The 25,938-nt window shown below is 35.5% G+C and overlaps 1 protein-coding gene across 4 annotated transcripts in view; it reads right to left on the reverse strand.

Moving 5' to 3' along the window:
* Positions 1-25,938, reverse strand: part of LOC131693498 (glutathione S-transferase 1-1) — a 132,664-nt gene that overhangs the window by 6,857 nt on the left and 99,869 nt on the right. For 3 of the 4 annotated variants that reach the window (XM_058981480.1, XM_058981402.1, XM_058981551.1), the window contains exon 2: positions 23,633-23,777. The exons of the other annotated variant lie outside the window; for it this stretch is intronic. In XM_058981480.1, coding sequence (XP_058837463.1) covers positions 23,633-23,770 — 138 coding nt within the window. In that variant the 5' untranslated portion in view covers positions 23,771-23,777. The remainder of the gene's footprint in view (positions 1-23,632; positions 23,778-25,938) is intronic. 4 annotated transcript variants of the gene reach the window in all.

A 25,938-nucleotide genomic window follows, 5' to 3' on the forward strand; every position in this document is an offset into this window, starting at 1 on the left:
GGTTTTTCCATAGTTTTGAATGAGGTGTGTTATTAAGAAGGTTCACATAGAAAGATTTTTTTACCCGTCGTTTTGTGGCATCGACCTTTTTGAATACATGCAGTAGCATTTGCTTTAGATGTTGATCCGCGGGATTACTTTTGAGACGTTGAAGGTAATTGCTCTTTATTTTTAATAGAGTCCATGAATCCAAAGTCGTCCAAGGACAATTAGTACCTTTCACTCTAACTGTTTTGGTACTTGGTTTCGTATGACGTTTAAGTAATGAGTTATATGTGGATGCGATAGATTGAAGAGTAGATTCCGCGTCAACAATAGGTCTGTTCCAGTACCAGGAGAAACTGGAAGTACTCCGGAGAAAATCGTTCCTGTACTCTCTTCTTCTCTTTTTTCTTCTTCTGGTAGCAAACCGGAGTAAAAAGGAGCAAAGATTTTTTGCTCCTGTTTACTCCGGAGTGACTTCCGTGTACTGGAACAAACCTAATGACCTCAATACCACAGAGAACAGACGTCCATCTTCAGCATTCAACTTGTGTAAAATCTCTAACGGTTTCGAAGGTAGTTTGGATATCTAAACCAGGTGCGCTACTGTCGTCATGTTTTTTTGTGGCTGAGTGCGACAGAATTGACAGCGGTTATTCCTCTACCCCAGTCAAACTAATCCGGAACCGATTCGGACTTCCAGCTCAAATGCGTCAACCGATAGAGTCGGAATCGGTTGTTTTCTTTGAGCTAGATTCCATGCTGAATCCATCCAGGATTTCGAACCGGTTCCGGAATCGATTTGACAGATAGTTGGGATAGGTTGGTGTGGCGGCGCTAGTGTTTTTTGTATATTAATTCAAATGTTTACACACGTTTTTTAAATATTTTTGTTCGATCATGGATGTCTGTTCTCTGTGTCAATACTATTAACGAAGCTGGAAAACTCGTGGTTAAGTTGGCGATGGTTAACAATTTTTTTGGTAAGCAACATTAGTTCCTTTTCAGCTGTAATTTTAAAAGTTGTTAAGATCTGAGAATGGTCACTCATGTTGTTTTTCATTGAAAAACACCGGGGCAGTGTATTGCACTGGTTTTGCACTTTATAGCAGAAGTGGGAATGAAACACGTCTAGTGGCCTGCTCTTCTGCTTGAAAATGCAACACCAGTGCAATCCACCGCCCCGGGGTCTTTCAATCAAAAACCCCATCAGATTGTTAAATATTGTGTCATTGCGTAGGGGAACTGTGGGTAAGACGGACAGGTGGGGTAAGACGGACACATGGTTATTTTAGGGATATAACATTAAAACTTCAATTGTATTGTATGTGTACCCTATCATTATGAGTAACCTTGAATTATGAAACACTTAGTAGGCCTTGAATACTGCTAAACATGCACAATTTAAGCAAATATTGATAATCAGTAGTGCAGTTTCGTGCGGATGTAATTTTCAAGTTTCCGATTTTAAGGTTTATCGACGAAAAAATCAATTCATTCGCTGATTTTTTTCCTTTATTTCGATAAAGTAACTCTTAAGTGCCATCTTCATGGAAAATAACAGGTAAGTTTAGTTATGCGTGAATGAGTACAAACGTTGAAAAAATATGTGTACTGGTGGGGCAAGATGGACATTCTTGATTGATTCTATTGATTCGTCCTTATATGAATGTCTCGCGTGTAAAACGAAATTCTAGCAATCAAACGTGGAGAACCATCCAGTTAACTGAAGTCTCACATGCAGTAGACTGCAGGATGTGCGTTAATGTGACCGAGACTAAGTACCGAATTCCTAGAACCTGGAAATGGTACACGATTTTGTGCAGGTCCCATACTATGGCTGTATGTAATCGAGAAACTGATGTTTCCAATTACGCATTTAATATATACCCTTTCAGTTTCGTATAAGTGATTCTGACTGATCATTTGAACTGATTATATAGCTCTATGACAACGGCATAAACGATATCAGAAAATACACCATTTGCTTCAACTCTAAATCGAACCCCTAAACGTTATTTTTCACTTCGAGTTGAACGTATATATTAAAAAGAACTACAATCTATTCAAAACCTTCGCTAAAAACAGTAAATTTTAATATTTTGTATTGTGATCATCCTTTCTGCAACATGTCCGTCTTACCCCCACCATATGTCCGTGTCGTGACCGGAGCTGTTGAAACACAATTTGCGTCCGTTCTCGTCAACTTTCTTCCAAAATCTGGAGCTTGGTTGTCTGTCACAACAATCAAGGCTTGCCATTGTCGTGACCGGAGCTGTTGAAACACAATTTGCGTCCGTTCTCGTAAACTTTCTTCCAAAATCTGGAGCTTGGTTGTCTGTCACAACAATCAAGGCTTGCTCATCTAAAATCGATAAGTTAATAATATTTTTCTTTTCTACTCGCTTATATCCTACATCTTCCTCCTCTTCTACTCCTTTTGTGACTATGAATTAAGGATGCAACATCTGTTTAATAACGTTTTTGTGTGACAGTGATACAAATTTTAATAATGCGAAAAAATCCGACTAATATAAACGATGCAAGCAATTTCATATGAAATTTTTGATGTTCGCTAATTGATTTGAATGCCTTTTACTTTTCATTTTATAGTACAGATTTGGCACTCTTTATGTTTTAGTATTATTTGGACATTATTATTAACGTTTTAATGCTCATTCTATTCTTTTTTCTCTTCATTAATATTTACTCTTCACTTTTAGTTTTTAATATTCACCCTTTATTTTACTCTTTATCATTTACTCTTTAAACTTAAGGCCGCATTCTACGCTTTATTCCTTTACTTTAATCTTTACTCTTTGTTCTACTTTGTTCACTCTTTACTCTTTGTTTTTTTCTCTTCTGCTTTTTTAGTCATTATTTTTTGCTCTTTACTCGTTACTTTTTTGCTCTCTACTCCTTGCTTTTACTCTTTAGTCTGTACTTTTTAGTCTTTACTTTTTATTTTTTACTCTTAATTACATTTTATTTTTTGTTCTTTACACTCTACCCTTTACTGTTTGCGCTTTACAATTTACTATTTATCCTGGTTCATTTACTCTTTACTCTATCATTTACACATTATTCATATCACTTCTGTTCAAAAATATTTCTTTACTCTTGCTTCATCGTACGACCATCCATTAATCCGTCATAGCATCATATGAGATCTTCATCCCATTATAGTTCGTTTCACCCTTTACTTTTTGCTTTTTAGGCTTTACTCTTTATTCTTTATCATTTACACTTAACTCTATGCTCTCTTTCCTTTACTTTTTGCTCTTAACTATTTACAATTTACACATTACTCATAGCTCTATTCCTTATCAATTTCTGTTTGCTCTTCACTTTTTACTATTTACTTTTTAGTCATTACTCTTTACTCATCTTTACTCGTTACCCATATTTTCTCTTCACTCGTTTTTCTCTACTCGTTAAGCTTTGCCCTTAACTTTTTACTCTTGCCCCTTTACTTTTTACACTTACCTCTTCAAACTTCGCTCTATATTCTACATACTACTCTATACACTTTATTATTTAATCTTTTCAATTTACATTCTACTCTTTATTTTTTTACACTTTACTTTTTATTATTACTCTACACTTCCGAGATTTTGCTTTACTCTTTACTCTTAACTGGTTTTTACTCCCTACTCCATAGAGTTTACTCTTTATTCTATATTCTTCACTCTTCACTCTCTGGCCCTTACCTTTTATTCTTTACTCTGCTTTTCACTCTTTACTCTCTGGCCTTTACACTTTACTCTTTACCCTTCACACATTATTCACAACTCTTTAGTCTTTGATCGAGCCACCAACGTCCTATCCGTCATACCTCCAAATGAGATCCTCATCCCATTTCGGCAACTGATCACCGATGCTCACTCAGCATAGTTTGGTTTTCTATCTCTCTCTCTCTTGCAGTATCAATCTGTAAAGAAGCAACTGCGTTCGTTCGTGCATCGTGCTGTAAACTCATTTCTCCTTTTATTTTTATTTGACCTGTGTTTGTCAAATATGAAAAAATTCCCTATTTCTCCAACCCAATACAAATTCCACAACCACAGATCAGTTCCACACTGGCATAAATTTCCGATGCACTTAAAACCCTTTTTTAGAAGGTATAAATGTTGAGCATTTATTTTTCTACTACTGGTCCATCTTCAACAGCAAAAAACAGGCACTCTTGTGATATAAAGGTTAACATCAATTTAATCTCGTTTCTAAAACACGACACCTTATGTACGGTGCAGAAGCTCACGAGCAAGCACCTTTGCAAAACAAGAAGAGAGCGAGTGCATTCTTTCGCTACTTTCGCACACCGCGTACGCGAGAAAATAAACTCATAACAACGAGCCATGACAATCTCGTGATGCTGAGAGGCATTGCCAATTCAATCTATCAATTTCTTTGTTCCGATGCATTTCCGCTCAAGGGAAATATTTAAATCACTCATACACACTCACATGTTTGCAAAATTCCCACTCGGAGGAACACAATCTTAATTTCACTCAATTTCCGAATTATGCCACTCGAGGTGAAAGCACTCCCATTTCCGGAATTGCAGTAATACAAAAAACTGCCCACTCAGAGGACGTACTTAAAACGCTAATATTTGACCACTCGAGGCCAAATCATTCCCACACAAAGCAATCAGTTATGAAAAGCTACTCAGGGCCAAATTATTCCCGCACAGAGGAAGCATCAGCCACTCGAGGCTGAGACACAACCGCCATTTTACTGAATTTCGGATAGTAAAATATTAGTTGCCGCTCGAGGCCAATATCTCTAAAAAACGCGACAAGTTGTTCAGGCTTGTCCGCTCTTTTGTTCAGGGCAATAACATACTTACTCGAGAGCGTTTCTTGCGCCATTGTCGTGAACGGAGCTGTTGAAACACAATTTGCGTCCGTTCTCGTCAACTTTCTTCCAAAATCTGGAGCTTGGTTGTCTGTCACAACAATCAAGGCTTGCTCATCTAAAATCGATAAGTTAATAATATTTTTCTTTTCTACTCGCTTATATCCTACAGTCCGTTTCACCCGTAGTCTGGAAAAAGTGAAGATATTTCTTCGTTTTTCAGTTCTTTAAAAAATGATACTTGTTGATTTTTGTAACACAATCCCTCTGGGCACTCGAAAGCCAACATATGGAGCTACAACATAGAGTATTACTTGTTGACATAAACATTCTCTTACTATGTTATTTGTCAATCTATCCTTAATATGTCCATCTTACCCCCAGTTCCCCTACTCGATTTACATCGTCCAATTTGCATAGCACATGATCAAGTATGTTTTCGCCAATTGGGCTAGTAGGAAAAACATTTGTACAAATAAAGTCATAAGATTCCAAGAGTGTTTTATATCTACTAATAATATTGTTATTACCAAGATTAATTGGGACATTTACATCACCTACAATAACACACGAGTGCTTCGATTGGACTGAACACATTAAGTTATCTAGATAGGCTGAGAAATCATTGAAATCAAAGCTACCCACTGAGACGTCCAAAAAATTGTTTCAAAATCGTTCAACACGGGTCCAACGATGGACGTTTGTTGAACGGTTATTTGGACGTCGTCCAAATTGGTCCAACGAACGTCCTTCATTGGACAATTTTGAAACCAACCGTTCTTAGAGGGTAGGAGGACGGTAAATTCCATGAACATCAAAAACTGTCCTTTGATAAACAGTTCGATGTGAATGTGACGAAATCCTTCTGCGGTATAGTTTTTTACAATTCTACGTTTGATAGACTGATGGACATACACAGCTAAGCCTCCGCTAGAATCTTGCCTGCACACGAATAAATGCTTTGAAATGTGGTATCAATATTTTTAGACATTTTAAACGTACATTGGGAAATAAATGCGTCAAAATCGAAAAATTTTCAACTTTTCACAGATGAATATTGTTTGTGATTGCTAGTTACAAGGAGATGACAATCAATAGTTTTAGACATTTTAAACGCACATTGGGAAGTAAATGTGTCAATATCGAAAAATTTTCAACTTTTAACAGATACATATTGTTGGTTATTGGGAGTTACGAGGAGTTGAAAATCAATAGTTTTGGACATTTTAAACGCACATTGGGAAGTAAATGCGTCAAAATGTAAAATTTTCAAGTTTTCACAGATAAATGTTGTTCATTCTTGCGAGTTACTAGGACTTAAAAATCAATTATTTTTTCACATTTTAAACGCACACTGGGAAGTAAATGCGTCAAAATCCAAAAAAATTCTGCTTTTCACAGATGAATATTGTTTGTTATTGTGAGTTGCGAGGAGTTGACAACCAATAGTTTTAGACATTTTAAACGCGCATTGGGAAGTAAATGCGTCAAAATGGAAACTTTTTCAACTTTTCACAGATAAATGTTGTTTGTTCTTGCGAGTTACTAGGACTTAAAAATCAATTGTTTTAAACATTTTAAACGCACACTGTGAAGTAAATGCGACAAAATCGAAAAAATGTCAACTTTTCACAGATAAATATTGTTTGTTATTGGGAGTTACGAGTAGTTTAAAATCAATAGTTTTAGACATTTTAAACGCACATTGGGAAGTAAATGCGTCAAAATCGAAAAATTTTCAACTTTTCACACATAAATATTGTTTGTTAGTGCGAGTTACGAGGAGTTGAAAATCAATAGTTTTAGACATTTTAAACGCACACTGGGAAGTAAATGCGTCAAAATCGAAAATTTTTCAACTTCTCACAGGTAAATATTGTTTGTTATTGCGAGTTACGAGGAGTTGAATATTAAAAGTTTTAGACATTTTAAATGCGCACTGGGAAGTAAATGCGTCAGAATGGAAAACAATCAACTTTCACACAGAAATTTTATTTGTTATTGCTAGTTACGTGAAGTTGAAAAACGATAGTTTTGGACTTTTTAGACACACATTGGTAAGTAAATGCGTCAAATGGAAAATTTTTCAACTTTTCGCTAATAATTGTTTTTTTTGTTTGTCGAGTTACAGTAAGATTCCGCTTTTGGCACCTTCCGTTTTTGGCATGCTCCCATTTTGGCATACTCCGATTTTGGCAACAAATGGGTTCCGTTTTTGGCAACATTCTTGTTGTACATAATAAATCTATTAAAAATGTGCAATAGATATTTTTGTATCAATTGACATCACATTTGGCTTTATTTCCAAACATGGGAGTCATATTAACCCTCAAAGGCCCAAATCATTTTTTTTAAATTTTGTTAAAATTGTCTTATAGTTTCAATACTTTACTGTGATAATTTTGAGATGTTTTTTGCAATGTTGTTTTAAAAACGCTTTTAATCCACCTAACAGTGTGATGAGACATTTCTTATAACTCTCATCACTCTCTTCGGATATTATATCGTTTGAGAACATTTAGAACTTGATGCTTCGCGATGTTTTTGATAACACATACTACATGGGATAGTGGCAGGACTCAGAGAATCGCTCAAATCAGCATAGGACAACATCAGTGCTAGAAATTTCACACCAAATCAATGGGAAAGCGAAATGGCCCATAAAATAGACATACAAACGAATTATTACCAATGCTCTGTTAAGAAAATATCTAAATTGTGGTGGAAAAACTGAATTTTCCTAAAGGGGTTATATATTGTACTGAGCCAAAAAAATCGATTTTTTTTTAATCGATTTGAAGTTTATCCCGAGCAAAGTCCAACATCAAAATTACAGCAAATAGACAACATATTTTGATATCAAGTATCAAATTGAAGTCTTGTTTTGATATCAGTTCAAACTTTTTCGGATATGACATCATATTTTGATCTCATTTTGATGTGCTTACATTTTTAGAAAAAAATGTTTGTTTCTATTTATTTGACAAACATCAAATTGATTTCTTAATGTGTTATCAATGAAATATTTCACCATCTCAATGAGTTTTCAATTTGCTTTCACTGATAGCATAAATAGTTTTCTGTTTGATGTCATAGTGCTATTTTTCTGCTTTCGATTTTGATCTTTTAACCGTTAAAACGACCAAAATGATAACAACCTGAGCAATCATTCCTTACTACATCATAAAATCAAGTTTAGTTCTCAATTTGTTATCAGACTCTGCTCGGGATACTTTACTCAAATTTCCAACGCGACTGAGAACTAAGAAATCAACGATTTTTCTTGAAAAGGGCGATACTAGCAGTGATACCATTCAAAGAAAATCAACAGTGAATATTTCCAGGCTTGGTTTCATTTCCTATTTAAGAACTATTGTGTTTTTTACATCCTAGATTGCATGATTCAGTGATCGAAACCCAAAACTTCAAAAAGTATTTGAAATGATTAAATTAAAATTTGTTTTTGCTATTGAAATTGACAAAATGATAGTATCGCCCCTTTGGTGATTGTTTACTTTTTCAGTCCCACCTATCAGCATTGAAGTATCGCCCTTACGTTTTTTTACAATAACTACCGTTCTGCACCACCGATTTCGTCCGTGTTTTTTCAATAGCGATCATTGTTACTATTTACAGCTGGTATCAGCTTGATAATCCTAAAAAATACGAAAATAACAGTTGTGCCTCTAAACTGCTAGCAAAAAAGTATCGCCCTGTTTGTTTGCATGGAGCGTGGAGGGCGAAACTTTTTTTGCTGTAGTTTAAGAAAGCAATATCGTAGAATCCAAATTTTTAGGTTAATTTGTTGCGTTTCAAAGCCCTCATTCGCATGTATGAAAAAAGCCTTATGTTTACATTTGTAAGTATCGCCCTTTTCACAAAAAAGCGTTGAAATGAAATCGCAGCTCCTGATATCACGCTATCTCTGAAGTGCATGCGTGCATAGTTCCAAATTTTATTTCGACTTCGACTTTTTCTAAAGGTGGCTTCCCAGTAGTATCCTTGATTTGAATTATTATCGCTAATCCTAATGCCAAAGAACAAATAAAAAACCTCTCGAAAACGAACCGTTTGGGAAAGTCATCATCATTACTGGAATTTTCATTTTCACGAATTTTTTCGACAACCTTCCGTCACTTGCGTTAATGCACTGGGTGCACAGTGCTCTGAAAATTTAGCGAAATCGTCTTAGGGCACCAGCGGGCCTAATTCAGAGCTATCTGCGCGGCGAGTTAAATCTGTAAAGAATACTAAAAATTAATTTCTATTCCATAATTTTCAGTTCAGCAATTCGAGAGATCGTGCTCACCGCAAGCCATGAAAAATAGACTACGTCGTAAAGCGATGGTCACTATTTATTAAAAAATCACGGTGAAATAAAAAAATAAACTATTAAAAAATTTCAAATAGTTTATAATTTCAGTATTTTCTCTATCTGCAACACATAAACCCTTAAGTATACCAATTAATTGGTATACGAATTGGAATAGGTTCGCCAAATTTTGGAAGAAGTCTATAAAATAACCACTTGAAAGCTACCCAAAAAATGTTGTAGTTCGATGCAATAAAAAAAATCCCCAAAAATGAAATGTTCCTATTAATGTGAAACACAGTGAATAATACATACAATATTTTTTTATTTTATTTTATTTTCGTCAAGCATATGTAGACTACATAGAATGGTTTTACAATATTTACTTATATACTATACATTATTTCTACGGTTTAGTTCAGATTTGATTTGTTTTCTAGACATGGAAAGGTCAATTATTACACAATTTTCATTATAATGACGCATCATTCTATTGATGGGGCTATTTTTAGCATAGTTTGTCCTAAAAGATTGTTCTTGGAATAAATTACGAGTTATTAGTTGTCGGCTAGGTACATAAAATTTTATTTGCGAAAGTAATGATGCGGATTGTACACGTTGAGAAATAATGTCGTTGATAAAGTAAAGCATGGCAAATTCGCGGCGTTCTTTGAGTGTTTGTATATTAATGAGCATGCAACGTGCTTTATACGATGGAAGAGGAAATGTCGTCCAGTTTAGTTAACGAAGTGCGTATAAAATAAATTGTTTTTGGACTGATTCGATGCGTTCTTCGTACAGGACAGTGTATGGGTTCCATACTATGCTGCAATATTCCAAAATTGGCCTGACATATGTATTGTATAATGATTTTATTGTGTAAGGGTCTTCAAAATTGTAGGTGAAACGTTTAATAAAGCCCAGCATACTATTTGCTTTATTTATTATTGTATTATAATGTTCAACAAATGTGAGCTTGGAGTCTAAGATTACGCCTAAATCTCGTACAATTTTGCATTTTTCTACAAGTTGGTTGCCTAAGTGTATGTCTATGGGAACATTTGAAATTTTTCTGCTGAAGGTTATTGAGTTGCATTTCTTTACATTAAGTTGGAGTAGACTTTTGCTACACCACATGTGGAATATATTTATTTCGTTTTGGAATATTTCAGTGTCTTTGACATTTCTTATTTCCATGAAAAGTTTCATGTCATCTGCATATATAAGCACTTTAAGATGTTTGAGTATAAAGGTAATGTCATTAACTTACAAAATAAAAAGAAGAGGGCCTAAGTGGGAACCCTGGGGTACGCCAGAGGTGACAGAAATTCGTTCCGAGAGTATATTCTGAAAGCGAACTGTTTGTTGACCTTTCGTTAAATATGATTCGAGCCATTTCAATAGTTTATTTTCTATGCCATATTTTTGCAGTTTGAAGAGTAATAAAGGTATGTCAATACGGTCGAATGCTTTACTAAAGTCTGTGTAGAGTGTTTCCACATGGTTGCCATTGTCCATTGCATTTACAGTAAATGTTACAAATTCTAAAAGGTTTGATGTTGTTGAGCGGCCTTTATAAAAGCCATGCTGCATGCTTGTTATTTGATTTTTGATTTGCTGAAATATTTTGTCATTTACTAGTTTTTCGAATAATTTTGGAATGCATGATATAATGGCAATCCCACGATGGTTTCGGATGTCCGATTTAGCGCCTGATTTAAAAATTGGCACTAAAAAGGATGATTTCCGTATTTCTGGGAATGTTCCATTTTTCAGTGACATGTTGAACATATGTAGTAGTGGTAGAGTGAATTCTTCTGCTAGATTTTTTTAAAATATTGGTGCTCTTCCGTCCGGTCCAGGTCCTTTTGATGCGTCCAAGTTTTTTAGTGCAGTGGTAATTTCGTGTTCAGATAGTTCGTGGACGGCAATGTCATTTGAAAATTCAGGTATAAATGAAAAGTAGTCGCGGTCGCGGTCTGCCGATTTGTAATGCTATATTCTTTCTTGTAAATTTTATGTGCCTTTTGCTTTCTATTTTTTAAATTTTTCAGATGTTGGTTGAACCATACAGGCTGCTGGCCGCCATGAGTTCTTCTGCTTCTTTTTACTGGTACTGTTCCAGAGATTAAATTAGTTACAATTAAATAGAATTTAGTCACTGCTTCGTTCGTTTGCCAATTTATTCTACATAGTCTACGTTTGACTTCTTCGAAGTCAGTTTTATGGTATTCCGGCATATCCTCATACTCCAAGTCGTTCGGGGAAGAGTTTTGACGAAAAAAAATTGAATACTCGATTGCTGTGTGAAATACTTCATTTTTCCATAATGGAGTTAAAGATGCATTAACACAGAAGTCTTCAGTGCAGTTCGTGAATAAGAGGTCTAAATATGAATTTTGTTTATTTTTTACATGGTTGATTTGGTGCAGGCCAAATTCAGATATTTTGTCAAAGAAGTATTGAAGTGTTTCATTTTCGCCTACGACAGGGAGTAAGATAGATTCGTTTTCAATGTCTACGATGAAGTTGGTGTTACGTTGATTAAAGTCGCTATAAATATGCAGTTTTAGGTTCCATGTTTGGCATGATAGATTCTACAGTTTGAAAAAATAGTTCAAATGATTTTTTGTGAGCATTTTCAGGTGGAAAGTACACAGAGGAGAATATGTGCACTTCTCCTGATATTACTGCTTTTGTCCATATATGTTCAAATTCTATATGTTTAATGGTCTCTATTTCTTCTGAAGGAAAGTCTGCGTTTATGGCTATAATGACTCCTCCTCCAGACTTTTTATTACAAAGAGACAAATTACGGTCATACCGAAATACATTAAATTGATTTCCAAAAATTTCTTCGCTTCTTACGCTTTCATCCCAGCTACTTTCTGTTCCAAGAATTATATTAAAAGAAGATGAAATTAGTTTTTGTTGGATTTCTTACATTTTGGCTGGGCTTTTCATTCGATTAAAATTTTGGCAATAGACCAAAATTTCAGTCGAATTCTGTTGTGGATGCGAAGAAGTTTTTGGAATATTTAAATTACTTACAGTTATATTTTCTTCCTCTATAGAGAGCGTCGTTACTTCCGAAAATTCGACGTTCCAAATTTATGCGTCCTTCATATATGCCAGGTATAGGCGTACAATGTTCATTATTTTTGGTTCGCGAAGTCTGGCCTTTAAAAAGCGACCGTCGCCATTCGTTGATTGTGACGTGAGGCGTACGATTGGAGGGTGCAAGGGGTCCAGTTCAAATTGGCTGTCTGTGTTCGAATGTTGAGATGTGGTTGCTAATGTGTTTAAACTATTTTCGCCGCTGGTAGGTGTCACTTTCATTTGTTTGGGTTGAATGTTTTCGTTAGCTGAACGGTACGGGTTGATGGGGTCGCCTTTTTTAAAGTTTATGAAATTTGGTTTTTCTGCTGGTATTGCAAGACCTGCAATCGGATGTTCGGTGGTTGTGGGAGGAACGGAAAATTGTTTTATCGCCGTGGCAAGTAGTAATTTGTCTGACGTCTTACCACTGTCGTTATGATGATTATTGTTAGCGCGATCGTTGTCACGTTGACTTGACTGCTTACGTTTTCGGTTGCGCCTTGCCTTATCAGCAGCTTTCTCCTGAAGTCGTCGAATGCATTGTTTGGCGTCGAATTTTGTCCAATCCTGCTTCCATTGCCATTTATCGCCCAAAAATCGCCAGCCTGGAGACGTATGATCTATTTTCTGTTGGATTACTGTTGCGTGTGATTTTTCCGCTAATTCTTCATCCAGGGATTTTGATTGATTCATGCCATTTTCTGGTATTGTCATGTTGGAGATTGCAATGGAAATAGCTTTCACTTCTTCCTTCAATTCCTCCAATAGGTCGGAATTGACGAGAGGGTACGGCTCAGAACATTTAGTGGAAATCAGTTCGTTCTCGAGGTGTGATAGCCGTTCGTCAATTTTATGATTCATATTGTCCGATATTGTTTTGGTCGATTTGCTGATGGTGTCGATCGAATTTTGCAACAAATTGTCACAAGAATGAAAATGCTGACCTAGTTTACTGCATATGTTTTCGTTTTTTTTATGGACGACTTGCATTGACTGCTTTACGTCGTTAAGTAATTGTTCGATGCTACCGAACAATTCAAGACTGTGGCTCTTTAGGTCAGCTGTGGTTCGATGTTGTGTGTCCGTATGCGACTTCATCATTTTTAGCAGCTGATCTTGCAGATAGATCATTTTGCGTGTGTCGACCTCTGTCCTAATAATGTGCTGGCAGTCCGCACACACAGGCACCATAAATGCCCGGATAAAATTTTCCTGATTACGCTGCACACCTACACAGGCAGCATGGTACGATCTGCTGCAAAATTCACACTTCCAGAGGAAGCGGTCGTGGTTTATGTTGCAAGTTTTTACACCGCACTGCATTATTTTACTATTACTTGAAGTTCAATAGCACTGTAACTTACGAGGCACGCGCGCAATGTTTGTTAACGTAGGTAAAAAAATACTAATTAATAAATTACTTGCGGAGCGCTGGAAGAGGCGTCCGCACTCGTTGACGGTTCGAGCGAAAAAAAATGACCCATTTCTATCAATCTCGTGGTGTATTTTAGGCTGACAAAATGGGGACATTGACTAAATCGGGCAATATTTTTTTTCTTTATAATAAACTGAAGCTGTTAAAATATTCTTTCTGATTACGACGAACTTTTTATTTTAGCATATTTTCATCTTCATGATAAGGAAAACATGCTCAAGAAAGGATTTACTAGAATTCAGTCTTGTTCGTCTGCTAGAGCCCATCAAACATATGTTCATATTTGGCTGATAAAATCGGGGTTTCAATGTATTATAATAGATATTCAGCATTCGAAGAAGTTTCTTGTGAACGAGTGTAGAACGACTTTGTTTCTACTTACTTGAAGTCAGCGGCGTAGCCAGAAATTCGGTTTGGTGGGGGTTTGGTGAAAATCGATCATACTTTCCAAACGGCATAATTCCGAAACCATAATTCTTAAAGTTTTAAAATTATGCAGAATTATTTTCCAGAAAATAGTAACAAGGTTCGTGTCTTTAGCGAATTTTTTGAGACTTTATTGTAGTCATGTATATTAACCTGAGAAAATTCACCATAAATACTTCTTGGACGATATACCGTCAAAATTATTTTATCAAATGATGCGCTGTTTAACGTTTGTAAAAGTCATCGAAGATACTAAACCTCCGAAATTGGCGATTTCAAAACGATGTTATCTTGACCTTAAATTACTGTTTTTGAACATTTGACCTATACATATAATTGGTCATACAACAAAAATTAAATGCTCATCAAAATCGATCAGGAACTGCTAGAGTCGAATGGAAATCGTCATTTTTCGTAAATTTCTCTCTACATTCGGAAAGTGTTATCCTCGTTATTAATCATATTACGTTTTCGTCTCAACTCGACGCATTCCCAAAATAAAAACCTGTTTTAGTCCACCTAGTGGTGCAATTGTGCTTTTCTCATTTGTCCAAACTACGATTCCATGGCTGGTTATGTTCAATACAATGGTGGAAATGAATATTACATGTTCAGTACGATTTGCACATACATACAATCGATCGACAGCCATGATCTTGAGATACTATGTGATACTGAAACATCGCTTGAAACCAGCGGCGGATCATGGAGAAAGATCCAGGAGGTCCAGGTCCTGCCGAAAATTTTCAACTTATTAAGAAATTTTAAACTAGTTTTAATTTTAAAGTAGCAACCCCTCACTGCATACTCCCTCTGGGCCGGTATGATTGACGATTTTTAGAGTGATTACATAACCTTTCTATATGAGAAAGGCAAAAATGTACCAAAGTCCAAAGAAGTCAATTTTTGTCAAACATCTCAATGTTTCATGCATTTTAAAGTCATTTGGAATCAAAAATACAAATTTGATTTTGAAAATTTTTCATTTCAGTTTATATGGGAATTTGCTGTGTGATTGCACTCTTCAACTCGTAACTCCGGAACCGGAGGTCCAATCAATAAAAAAAAATCAATAGCAGACGATGGGAAGGTTGTACCTTTCATTTGAGACTAACTTTGTGCAAATCGGTTCAGCGATCTCTGAGAAACAGAGGTCACATTTTTTTCCACATACACACATACACACACATACATACACACAGACATTTTCCGATCTCGACGAACTCAGTCGATTGGTATATGACACACGGCTCTCCGGGTCGGGATTAGATTGACGAATTTCCAGACAACTTGAAGTGTTCGGTGATTATTTCTAGCGGTTGTAGATAGTAAAATGAAATACAAAATTCGTTTTATCGAAATAATGTTTAGCTTATTTCAATGGATTATTACTATATTGAACAATAAATAGGCGACAAAGAGTAATCAACAAACAACAAGCCATAACTTTTAAAGTATTCAATATAGATATTTAAAGTCTTTAGTAAAGTTATTCGCAAAAGTAAGAGCTACAAATTTGCTGAAGACATCATTTCGATATAATCACTTTCAAGAAAATTTGTGAAAATATCTCACTCATAGGGGATCAAGCAAATCAGCAAAAGCACAATACCAAAAGAAAGGGCATATTACCTCCATTAAATTCTCCGAAGATACTATTGACCTAAAATAAGCCGTTTTGGCGTTAATAATAAATATGTTTTTGGTCATATTTCTGGCAATGGGAAATGATAAAAATCTTTCGTCCGCATTTAATGTTAAATATCTCTTTTGATAATAGTCCGATTTCAACAATCTATAGCTTGTTCGAAAGGTATTCGTTAAAGCTGTCTAAAAACATATAAATTGTTAATCTATATTGTCAATTTCGGCAGATAATTTACAAAAAACTGCAAAAAACGCCATTTTTACGCATTCAAACATTCATATCTTGGAAACTAAACATCAGAATCAAAAACAAATTAATAGCGTTCATACTGTTTTTTAGTTCTTTCATTTAAAATTGGTTTGGATAAGATCGGTTCACCCATTGCTGAGAAACACGAATGAGAATTCGTCCGTTACATACACACACAGACACACACACACACAGACACAGACACACACACACAGACATTGTCCCAAATCGTCGAGCTGAGTCGATTGGTATATAAGACTCGACCCTCCGAGCATCGGAAAAAATCTTGAAAGTTTGAGCGAATTCTATACATTTCTTTTATAAGAAATGTAAAAACGTTATGCATTTAAAGGTTAACTATATTTTGCACTATATATGTCGTATTTAATGATTACAATAAGTATAGAAATGAATTGTTTATGTATAATATAACTGGTAGCAGTGTAACTAGTGTTAGACGGAATCAATTTTTATAGTCAAGTGCAGAGGAATGCGCTACACGCAATAATACGACGTCACTACAAAACTTTGGACTAAATTTGCAGTACATATCGAAAGCCCGTATTTAGGAATACAAAACTGATAGCTCCCAAATAGTTTATGATGTCTTTGGCAAATTTGTTAGTTTTTTTGGCGATTTTTTCAAATGGTTAGAATAGAAAAAGTATCGGCTATTTAGATGTGTGAAGTTTACCTGCGCAATGTCCTACAATATAACACAAATAAATTAAAGCAAGTTTGCTGAATAAACAAGGCTATCTATAAAGGTTAAATTGTTATGATTTTTTATAAAAAGATTTGAGATAGGGTGGCTCTTGAAAAATCGGGTTGCTTATATTATCTTAAATTTTCAGAAAGAAGAGATCACAGCCCCAGGAGCGAAATCAACACTACCATGCAGTGAATTGTTTGAGTTTTGACGTCCAGTGGGCCGAAGAAAAGCGATTCGAATTAAATGATATGTTACACCTTCGTAATGAGGGGCATTGTACTCGAGAAGTGCGCGGAGGTTGTGAGAATTCTACTGGACGACGCACAATGTCGCCTAGCCTTACAAAACCTCAAAATTTTATTTTGAATTTTTCCTGATTTAACATTTTCCTCTGTTTGTAAACTAGTTGAATAGTATTTTCAAAATATTATGTCTTGAGGACAAAAGATAGATATTTTACAGAACTTCAAAGGTGAAATAGATGATCAATTCTGAAAAAAAAACTGTGTTCCAACCTATGTTATTCAAATGAATATATCGTATTAGTTAAGATTCCGATTAGGGTCGAACTTAGACCTGTGCGCCGCCGCGCCACGCCGCCGCCGCCGGTAATTTTTAACGCACGCCGACGCCGGACGGTAGAACGGCGGCGCGCCGCCGATGCATTTTTCCCGCGCCGAAAATTCGCGAACTCTAAAATTGTTGACTCATGATTTTATCCAAAAATCTAGGAACATTGTCTATGGACCGAATATACGACGTTAACTGATTCATGATTTATCACATCTTGATCATTATTTGGTATTAGGGGTCGTCAATTGGATTACAAAATTAAAATAATCTTGATCTTTTCTCGAAAACCATTACACGACACTCGTTATATAATTCAAAGATCCTTCGTCAACTGTTTATGATTGTGAGCGTATAAGTTTCAATTCACCATTCGTGTGCGTGAAATGGTTCACAAATTAAAAAAAAAAACTTCCACTTTCAAGATATATGTGGCTGAAATTTACGATTATGTGCCTGATCCTAATCTTTGCACGTAATCAATTTCACTGGAACGCAGTGGTTGTTCATTGATTTTTTAACCGATTCTTAATTCCTAATATGCTACACACGATTCACCAGTCGAGCTCGTGAAACTGTTCATGATGTAATTCATGAAGTAATTAATTTTCCACATAATCTTATTATACTTACGTAAACAATTACAAGGAACTCAGACTATTATTCATTTCTATGTGAGCTATTGTGTACAACTGCTAGCATACAGTCTCATAGGCACGAGCATTAGATACAAAGACATTACTAGGACCTGTAACCCTGTTATTCCTTTGTTAAAATTCAGAGAAATGTTTGGATTTAAATGAAACTGCGCTGAGCAAAATACATTACCTAGCCACAATTCATGTCCGTGAAATAATTTAGAAAACTATAAGACACGTGACTCTGTGTAAAAAATCCAACGGTAAGCTCAAGACTAAAATATCACGATAACGCGACGAGAATTTACGAAAATCGTTGCACGTCGTGCTATTCTTGACTGTTTTAGTCAATAAAGTTAATACAAATCAATGTTTCATCGAGTTATGAATTAGAATCATAAAAATATTAAACATATTCAGACACAACCACCTACTAATCATTTGAGTATAATGTTATCTTTTTTTGCGTGAACTAGTTTTGTGAAAACACAAAAATTATTTTCAATACGAGGTTTATTTATAATTGATTGAATCGTGACTTATTTTCAAAAAAAATTCTCGAAGAATAGTTGAGCAAAGTGATCTTGACTTTTCGCGACGCTGGTGTACATATGTGGCGATGCAGAGGGTAAGATTTCTAGTCTCATAAATTATTCATCGTGTGATCTAGCCTCACTCAAGAAAGATTTTCAGTGTCAGTTGAGTTCTTTGCGACCGGTCTCACAAACACTAATGAAGCTTACTGGTTGAAAACAATCCCATTTACTTTTGCCGTCTTTGTTTATTATTTTCCACCAGCTTGTGATGTAGTATTTGTGTCATGTGGCGTGTACGTACATGAGCCGTAGAAAAGTCTGTTGTACCAGCCCGGTATCACAGACAAATAAGACGTAACACGAGATGAATTTTCATCACTCGTAGAAAAAAACGGACGATTTCAATTACAAATCGATGGCGTTAGTGAAGAGATTTTGACACAGAGCTAAATGCGTTATTTAGTTTCCGCACCCACGCGAAAACGTTACGGTCTTTTTGATCTCATGCAAACCAAAACAAACAATATGGGCCGGAAATGTGAAATTCATTCTTGTCGAAGTGTCCAAGCTGGGAGTTGTTCACAACCATTTCTTAAGTTACAACACGATGCCGATCGGTGAGTAAACACATAACAGGATGTTAGTAATTTAATTGATTCGGTGTATCGAATGTATGCAATGTATTGGCGGGGTGCAGGTGCTACGAAAACTAGAGATACGCTCAGACCATTTTCAACTTGTTTAGTGATCAGTTTCAACCTAACAAGAGCTAAGTCATGGAATGATTATGATTGATAGTAACTGTATATTTAGGTTTCGTCAGGGTGTAGATCTGTATGATTCCAGCACATCGAGCATACTTTGCACTCAAGATAGAAGCAGATCGTACGTTGTAAGAAAATGTAGTGCCAGGGAATCGTATTCCTTATCATCGTGGCGATTTTGTACTTACAAGAAGTAAAAGTAAACACCAGCCTGGAAAATGAAATAATGTGTCTACCTTGAAAGGTGTCCTTACACGATCATTAAAAGTGACATTTCTGCGCAGTAATGCCAATAATAACGCCTCGTGTTAGGGTACCTGATATCTGCGGGATTCTAAAAGAGCGACGGCAAACAACCCAGGGACAACTTGACAGATAGTGCTTGTTTCATATATGCACCACCGATTTGATGGTGGCGCTAGTATGCCTTCTCTGTATGAGTACCACGAACATCGAAACGAGAAAATTTCAAGAGAAAAGAGTGTTTCGTTACGTGTGTTATGAACGCCGTCAATGCGGCTAGAACAACATTTAGAAAAAGCTTATTCCAAAATGTGAATAAAGAAAACTATTATTGGAGAATAAATTTATCCCTAACTAAAAACCGTCAGCAAAGTTACATAAATCTTATTATATATTTAGCTGGAAGTCGTTGTTTTTAACAACCGGCTCTCTTCCTTCCTAAACATGTTTTGGTTTTCTTGTTGTGTGAAGTTTGAAATCGTTAAATCATTGGTGCTTTTTATCTCGAATGAATGTATGTAAATGTAAATGAAAAACATTTTGGCCAATGCAAGTACATCAGAATTCTAGAAGCAAAAAGAAATGGTAGAAATGCTTAAATTGATCATTTTCCACAGATATGGAAAATAATAAATGGGATGCGCCTTTTTCAAATTTTGCTCCATTCGAGCCGCCATGATTTCACCAAATCACCCCAAAATTTGCTTATGAATTCAATATATGGGAGCTGTCAATTGTCCCCGGGCTTACAGTAAAGATGACTAAATAGAAACATAAAACAATGAAACGACAACAACAATTAATTTCCTCAAACAAAACAAAAACTGTTTTACCGTTGCTTAATTTCCCAAATATAGAACAATAAATAATTATTATGGGTCATTGAAAGACAGTCGTTACTCTGCATTCTTTCAATTTGTCCATGGTAATCATTATTTCATGCGAAGTCGTAGTATGCGACATCGACAATTTTTCTATTTCGTTCTTCAAATTTTACAACTGTAAAAATAGTTCCACCTTTCATTTATTATCTTGCATTTGGCAAGCAGGGTGGGCACTATTGGAGCTTCAGTTGAAAAAAAAATTGATATGGTTGCGAGAATTACATTTTGTGCAATGTGTTCAACAGATGTCGCTAGTACATCGTGGGTGATGATTTTTTAGATTTTCTTTAAGCTGTAACGTTTGCTTGTATGTGCTGTGAAGTCTGTTACAATATAAACCGAAAATTTGGGAAAGGAATTGTACTGTCAAGAATTTTTTTTAGTTACATGGGCGTCAATATTCGTCACGCCGACACACGCCGGCGCGCCGCCGCCGATAGGGTCCAATGGCGTGACGCCGCCGCCGATTAAAAATGCATCGGCGCACGTCTCTAGTCAAACTGATTTCATTAGTAACGTTATTCGCTGGACTTATATTTACCATTCGATTTGGTCGCTAAAGGGTCTTTTCTCACTCAGAACAAATAATAAATCGTGCATTAAATTAAAATTATAATGTTCAAGTGGCTGTACTTTCTGCCCCGACGTATGAAAAAAGGTGATTTTTCATGATATGTCTGAAGGAGACGCATGCTAGTTTTTGATTACCCAGGGTTCGCAATATAATTTATAAATGTCTCTTGGCATTATCAACACTTGAAAAACAGTGTATTCTGCTGAAAATTCACTAAACCAAGTTTTTTGAAAATGAATTTTCAGATATAGTGAACTTTATATTCGTTAATGTTGAATTTGCATACCTCCCTAGGTGTCAAAATTTTCTGGTAAAAAGAAATAAGAAATTAACACCAAACATGAATTCAGCGACGTAAAATTACCCCAACGTGAAGTTTTCATCAAATTCGGATCCCTTTTGAGGCTTTGACCGACTTTTGTATGGACGGTGATCACTGTGCGAAGACTGAATTTGATAAACATATGAATAATATTGAATTTTCTTATTTTTTCCTTTCAGCTAATTCTATTTCACACAAGATTAAAAATCCTTGAAACATTTTTGAAGTCGTAAATTGAAAATCCAAACTGTAAAAATAAGGTTCAATTTTTGGCACGGTTCCGGTTTCGGCAAATGAAAAAAATAAAATTGTTGCCAAAAACGGAATCCTACTATACTAGGTTATGAAAATCACTAGTTTTGAACATTTTAAACGTACATGGGGAAGTAAATGCGTCAAAATCGCAAAATTCACAATTTTTCACAGATGAATGTTGCTTGTTTTTCCGAGTTATTAGGACTTGAAAATCAAAAGTTTTGAACATTTGAAATGCACAATGGGAAGTAATGTCGCCAAAATGGAAATTTAAAATTAGCAGTGTGCCCAGCGCCGCCGCGCTGCACCTGAAGGCGGCGGCGCTTCGCAAACCTCTATTTAAAATGTCTAAAGCTATTGTTTTTCAACACCTCGTAACTCGCAATAATAAACAATATTTATCTGCGAAAATTTGAAAAAAATTCGATTTTGACGCATTTACTTCCCAATGTGCGTTTAAAATGCTAAAACTATTGATTTTCAACACCTCTTAACTCTGAAAAGTTTTAAAAAAATCAATTTGGTGCATTTACTACGTGCGTTTAAAATGTCTAAAACTATTGATTTTCAACTCCTCGTAACACCGAATAACAAACAATGTTTATGTGTGAAAAGTTGAAAAATTTTCGATTTTGACACATTTACTTCCCATTGTGCGTTTAAAATGCCTAAGACTATTGATTTCAACACCTCTTAACTCGCAATAACAAACAATGTTTATCTGTGAGAAGTTGAAATTTTTTCGATTTTGACGCATTCACTTACCAGTGTGTTTTTAAAATGTCTAAAACTATTGATTTTCAACTCCTCGTAACTCCCAATAGCAAACAATGTTTATGTGTGAAAAATTGAAAAATTTTCGATTTTGACGCATTTACTTCCCAATGTGCGTTTAAAATGTCAAAACTATTGATTTTCAACTCCTCGTAACTCGCAAGAAGAAACAATATTTATCTGTGAGAAGTTGAAAAAATTTCGATTTTGACGCATTTACTTCCCAATGTGCGTTTAAAATGTCTAAAACTATTGATTTTCAGCTCCTCGTAACTCGCAATAACAAACGATATTTATTTGTGAAAAGATGAAAATTTTTCGATCTTGACGCATTTACTTCCCAATGTGCGTTTAAAATGTATAAAACTATTGATTTTCAACACCTCTTAACTCGCAATAACAACCAATGTTTATCTGTGAAAAGTTAAATTTTTTTCGATTTTGATGCATTTACTTCCCAGTGTGCGTTTAAAATGTCTAAAACAATTGCTTTTCAACACCTGTAAACCGCAACAACAAACAATATTTATTTGTGAAATGGTGAAAGAAATACAATTATCTTATTTTCTATATTTCCAATTATCCGCCAAAGTACGGTATTTAATATTTTACCCATTTTTAATACCGGTTCTTTGTCGACATGTCACGTAACAAGCAAACCTGTTTTTTATTGTCGCGACCGTTCGCAAACGAACATACATGTCATCAATTCAGTAAATGTACAGCCGCTTGACAAACCAGTTTTGTTTTGAAACATGTGCAAATTTTATGACATGTCACGGGGAAAATGTATCGTGTCATAGTACACGCGCTTGTGTCACATGTCGCAAGAATCCGCAATTTGTACATGTCACGAGCAAACATGCGACAAGTCACCAGATGACTAGTCATAACCATGACATTTTCCAGCTACGGTAAGGACGTGGCTGGCGCCGTTATTGGCATTTAAAAGATAGAACCTTCGAAACGTGTGAATTGAGGATTCGTTGATTCGTTGATTCTCTGTGCAATTTCGCTTATTCTGGTCAATCACGGAGTAGCAACTACGAATTATACGGCCATCATGCTCATGCTCAATGAAAGGTGTCGTTAGTCACAACAGATAAATTTAGAATAATCCTACTTTGATAAAAATCGCACGCTACGTAACATTGCATTGAAATTAATTACTCTTATTAATAATGAAAAAGAAACGCTTTTCTGGCCTATCGAACTACTTCGATTAATCTTGAATTACTGGAATAGTTTTATTTGAATCGGCCTAATATCCATGCGCGATCAGACTCATTTTTTTCCAAAAACAAAAAGTATAGTTGAAACCAGTCATTCAATGCCTTTTAGTAACTTGCCTTAGCGTAATCTTCCGTCATGTGTTCACCCTTGCCATAGTCGACAGCAATATGCTCGTATGGAAGACTCAACGCCTTCAGACCCATTCTAACAGCTAGTGATGGTGGGCCATCGGATACAGCATAAAGTTTCATCATGTAGAAGCTGAAATCAGATAAGAATGTTTTGTGGTTATTACAGGAAATTAGCAAAAAATTGCGAAAAAACAAGATAGCGACAAGACTGCGGAGCTACCGCTTTTAAGATTTGACCTTTTCTATTCCGCAATGTTACAAAGCAGAAAAAAGTTATCGATATATGAACAGTTTTTGAACAACTGTTGGTCATGAACTAAGAAAAAAGCTTAGGAGGATGCAAAGGAATCGAGTGGGGCATAAAAAAGCTCACTAATGGATCCCATTAGTGAGCTTTTAAATGGTAAGTAACAATTTAAAATAACAGAACAAGTTTTAACCAAATAGCTTTCAAACAAAGTAATCACTTCGCACAAGCAACGAAGAAATAGAAAGCTTATAAAAATACCTACGTATATGGCACCCCTATCCCATTTGTATTGAACTGACATAAGTCAACATCTCAGCGGGCACCCAAATTATGGGCCCCACTGACAGTTCAAATTGTTCGGCTTGTTTTGCTCGAAGCTCGATTTTCACTAGACAGATACCGTACGGCATGACTCAATTTTTAGACATTTGTTAAACAGTGAAAATATTGGATAACTAATTGAAGAAATGTGTTGTTTTGGGCATGACGGTGAATAACAGAAACTTTACACCATGGTGCACCAGCAAATCAAACGAACTCGACTATCACAAAATTGTGTCGAATGAAATTGATTCTGTTTATTGTGGATCGACCCTAACGCGACGTTTTAGATGTTGGCATAGAAATCATGGCGGCGTAGCAGATACCTGAAAATACCTTTCTAACAAGCTATAGATTGTCAAAATCCGTTCACGAGCGGCGAAGATATTAAACATTTTGTATTTTTATTCTTCGTTTACCCCTTACTAGAAATGAAACCGTTACATTCAGAGTGTTACTTTACTGCTGTTTTAGGGGCTAAACTAAACCGATTTTGAATATCGGGGTATGGAAACACATCTACGTGATGCAAGAAACACGATTCTGAACATGTTTTGTGAATTACCTCAATTATAAATAAACTATTCCTCAAAAGTTAATTTTCAAGTTACAAAGACAAAATAATGTGTGAGTTGACCTCATAGTGAAATTTTTTCTATGGCACATGTATTCATCCCTTAGATTAGGCGTTGCGCTCAACCGTGAGATAGATGTTGGAGGGTATATTAGGTCACAGATCATCAAGTAATCCACCTATTGGTCAGATAAAAGATTTCTCATATAATTATACTCGTAGCAACTGTAGTTGAATCCCAAAATTCTAGCGAAAATTCGTCTTCTTTTGCAAGTTTTGGGTTATACTGGTCATGGCACAAAAATTATTAGTTGCATAATTTATAATAAGGGTGTGAAGAAATAAATATATCGCATAATATATGTATAAATATAAGGTCACGGCACTAACAATCATTTGCCATTTCTCACACGCCCCTCCTCTCACTCTCTCTTTCTCTATGTCTCTTTCTTCCTTCGTGTTCGTTGCAACTGTTACGACTCACATCTTCTTGCTGTTTCTCTATCCATTTCTAAGTTGTGTGATCTTCTGCTAATCTGAAATATTTATTAATGTCCAATCATGTGTGCGATGTATACTGAGAAACAAAAATATACATAGTTACCATACTTTCTATTCCCGTCTCTTTTCTTCTGCTGTGATTTTTATGCATTTTCATGAATTTACTTCTAGTAAGTATTCAATGAGTGGATAGACCGAATAAGTCCAATACATCAAATTTACAGCAGAAGAAACGAGAGGCAGATAGAAAAGTATTCTATCAATGCATAAATAAAATTCTGCGTGTGATTGTAGAGGCAGACAAAACTCTTTTTTTCTGCCGTTACCCTGTAAATAGTTTTTTTGCATTTTAGTGTAAAAGAGAGCCACTCGTGAGAACAAGTTTAATATTACATCCTCCTACTTGGTAAAAAAATATTCGTAGTCTTGAGAAAATTTGCAAAACTTTTATATTATGAGAAAACTAAAACTATTTTCAAATGTTCACACCCTAATGAGGAAAGCATGTCATTTCGAAACGTTGCACTATGGGTTGACAGGTGACCAAAAATCGAAAACTACTTCAACTCTAATTTCATTTAGTTCTATTCAGAGCTTTTATATGCATTATAATTAGGTAATTCACGGCTATCTTGGAAAAATATT

The sequence above is a fragment of the Topomyia yanbarensis genome, chromosome 1, assembly GCF_030247195.1.
Source record: "Topomyia yanbarensis strain Yona2022 chromosome 1, ASM3024719v1, whole genome shotgun sequence".
Lineage (NCBI taxonomy): Eukaryota > Metazoa > Arthropoda > Insecta > Diptera > Culicidae > Topomyia > Topomyia yanbarensis.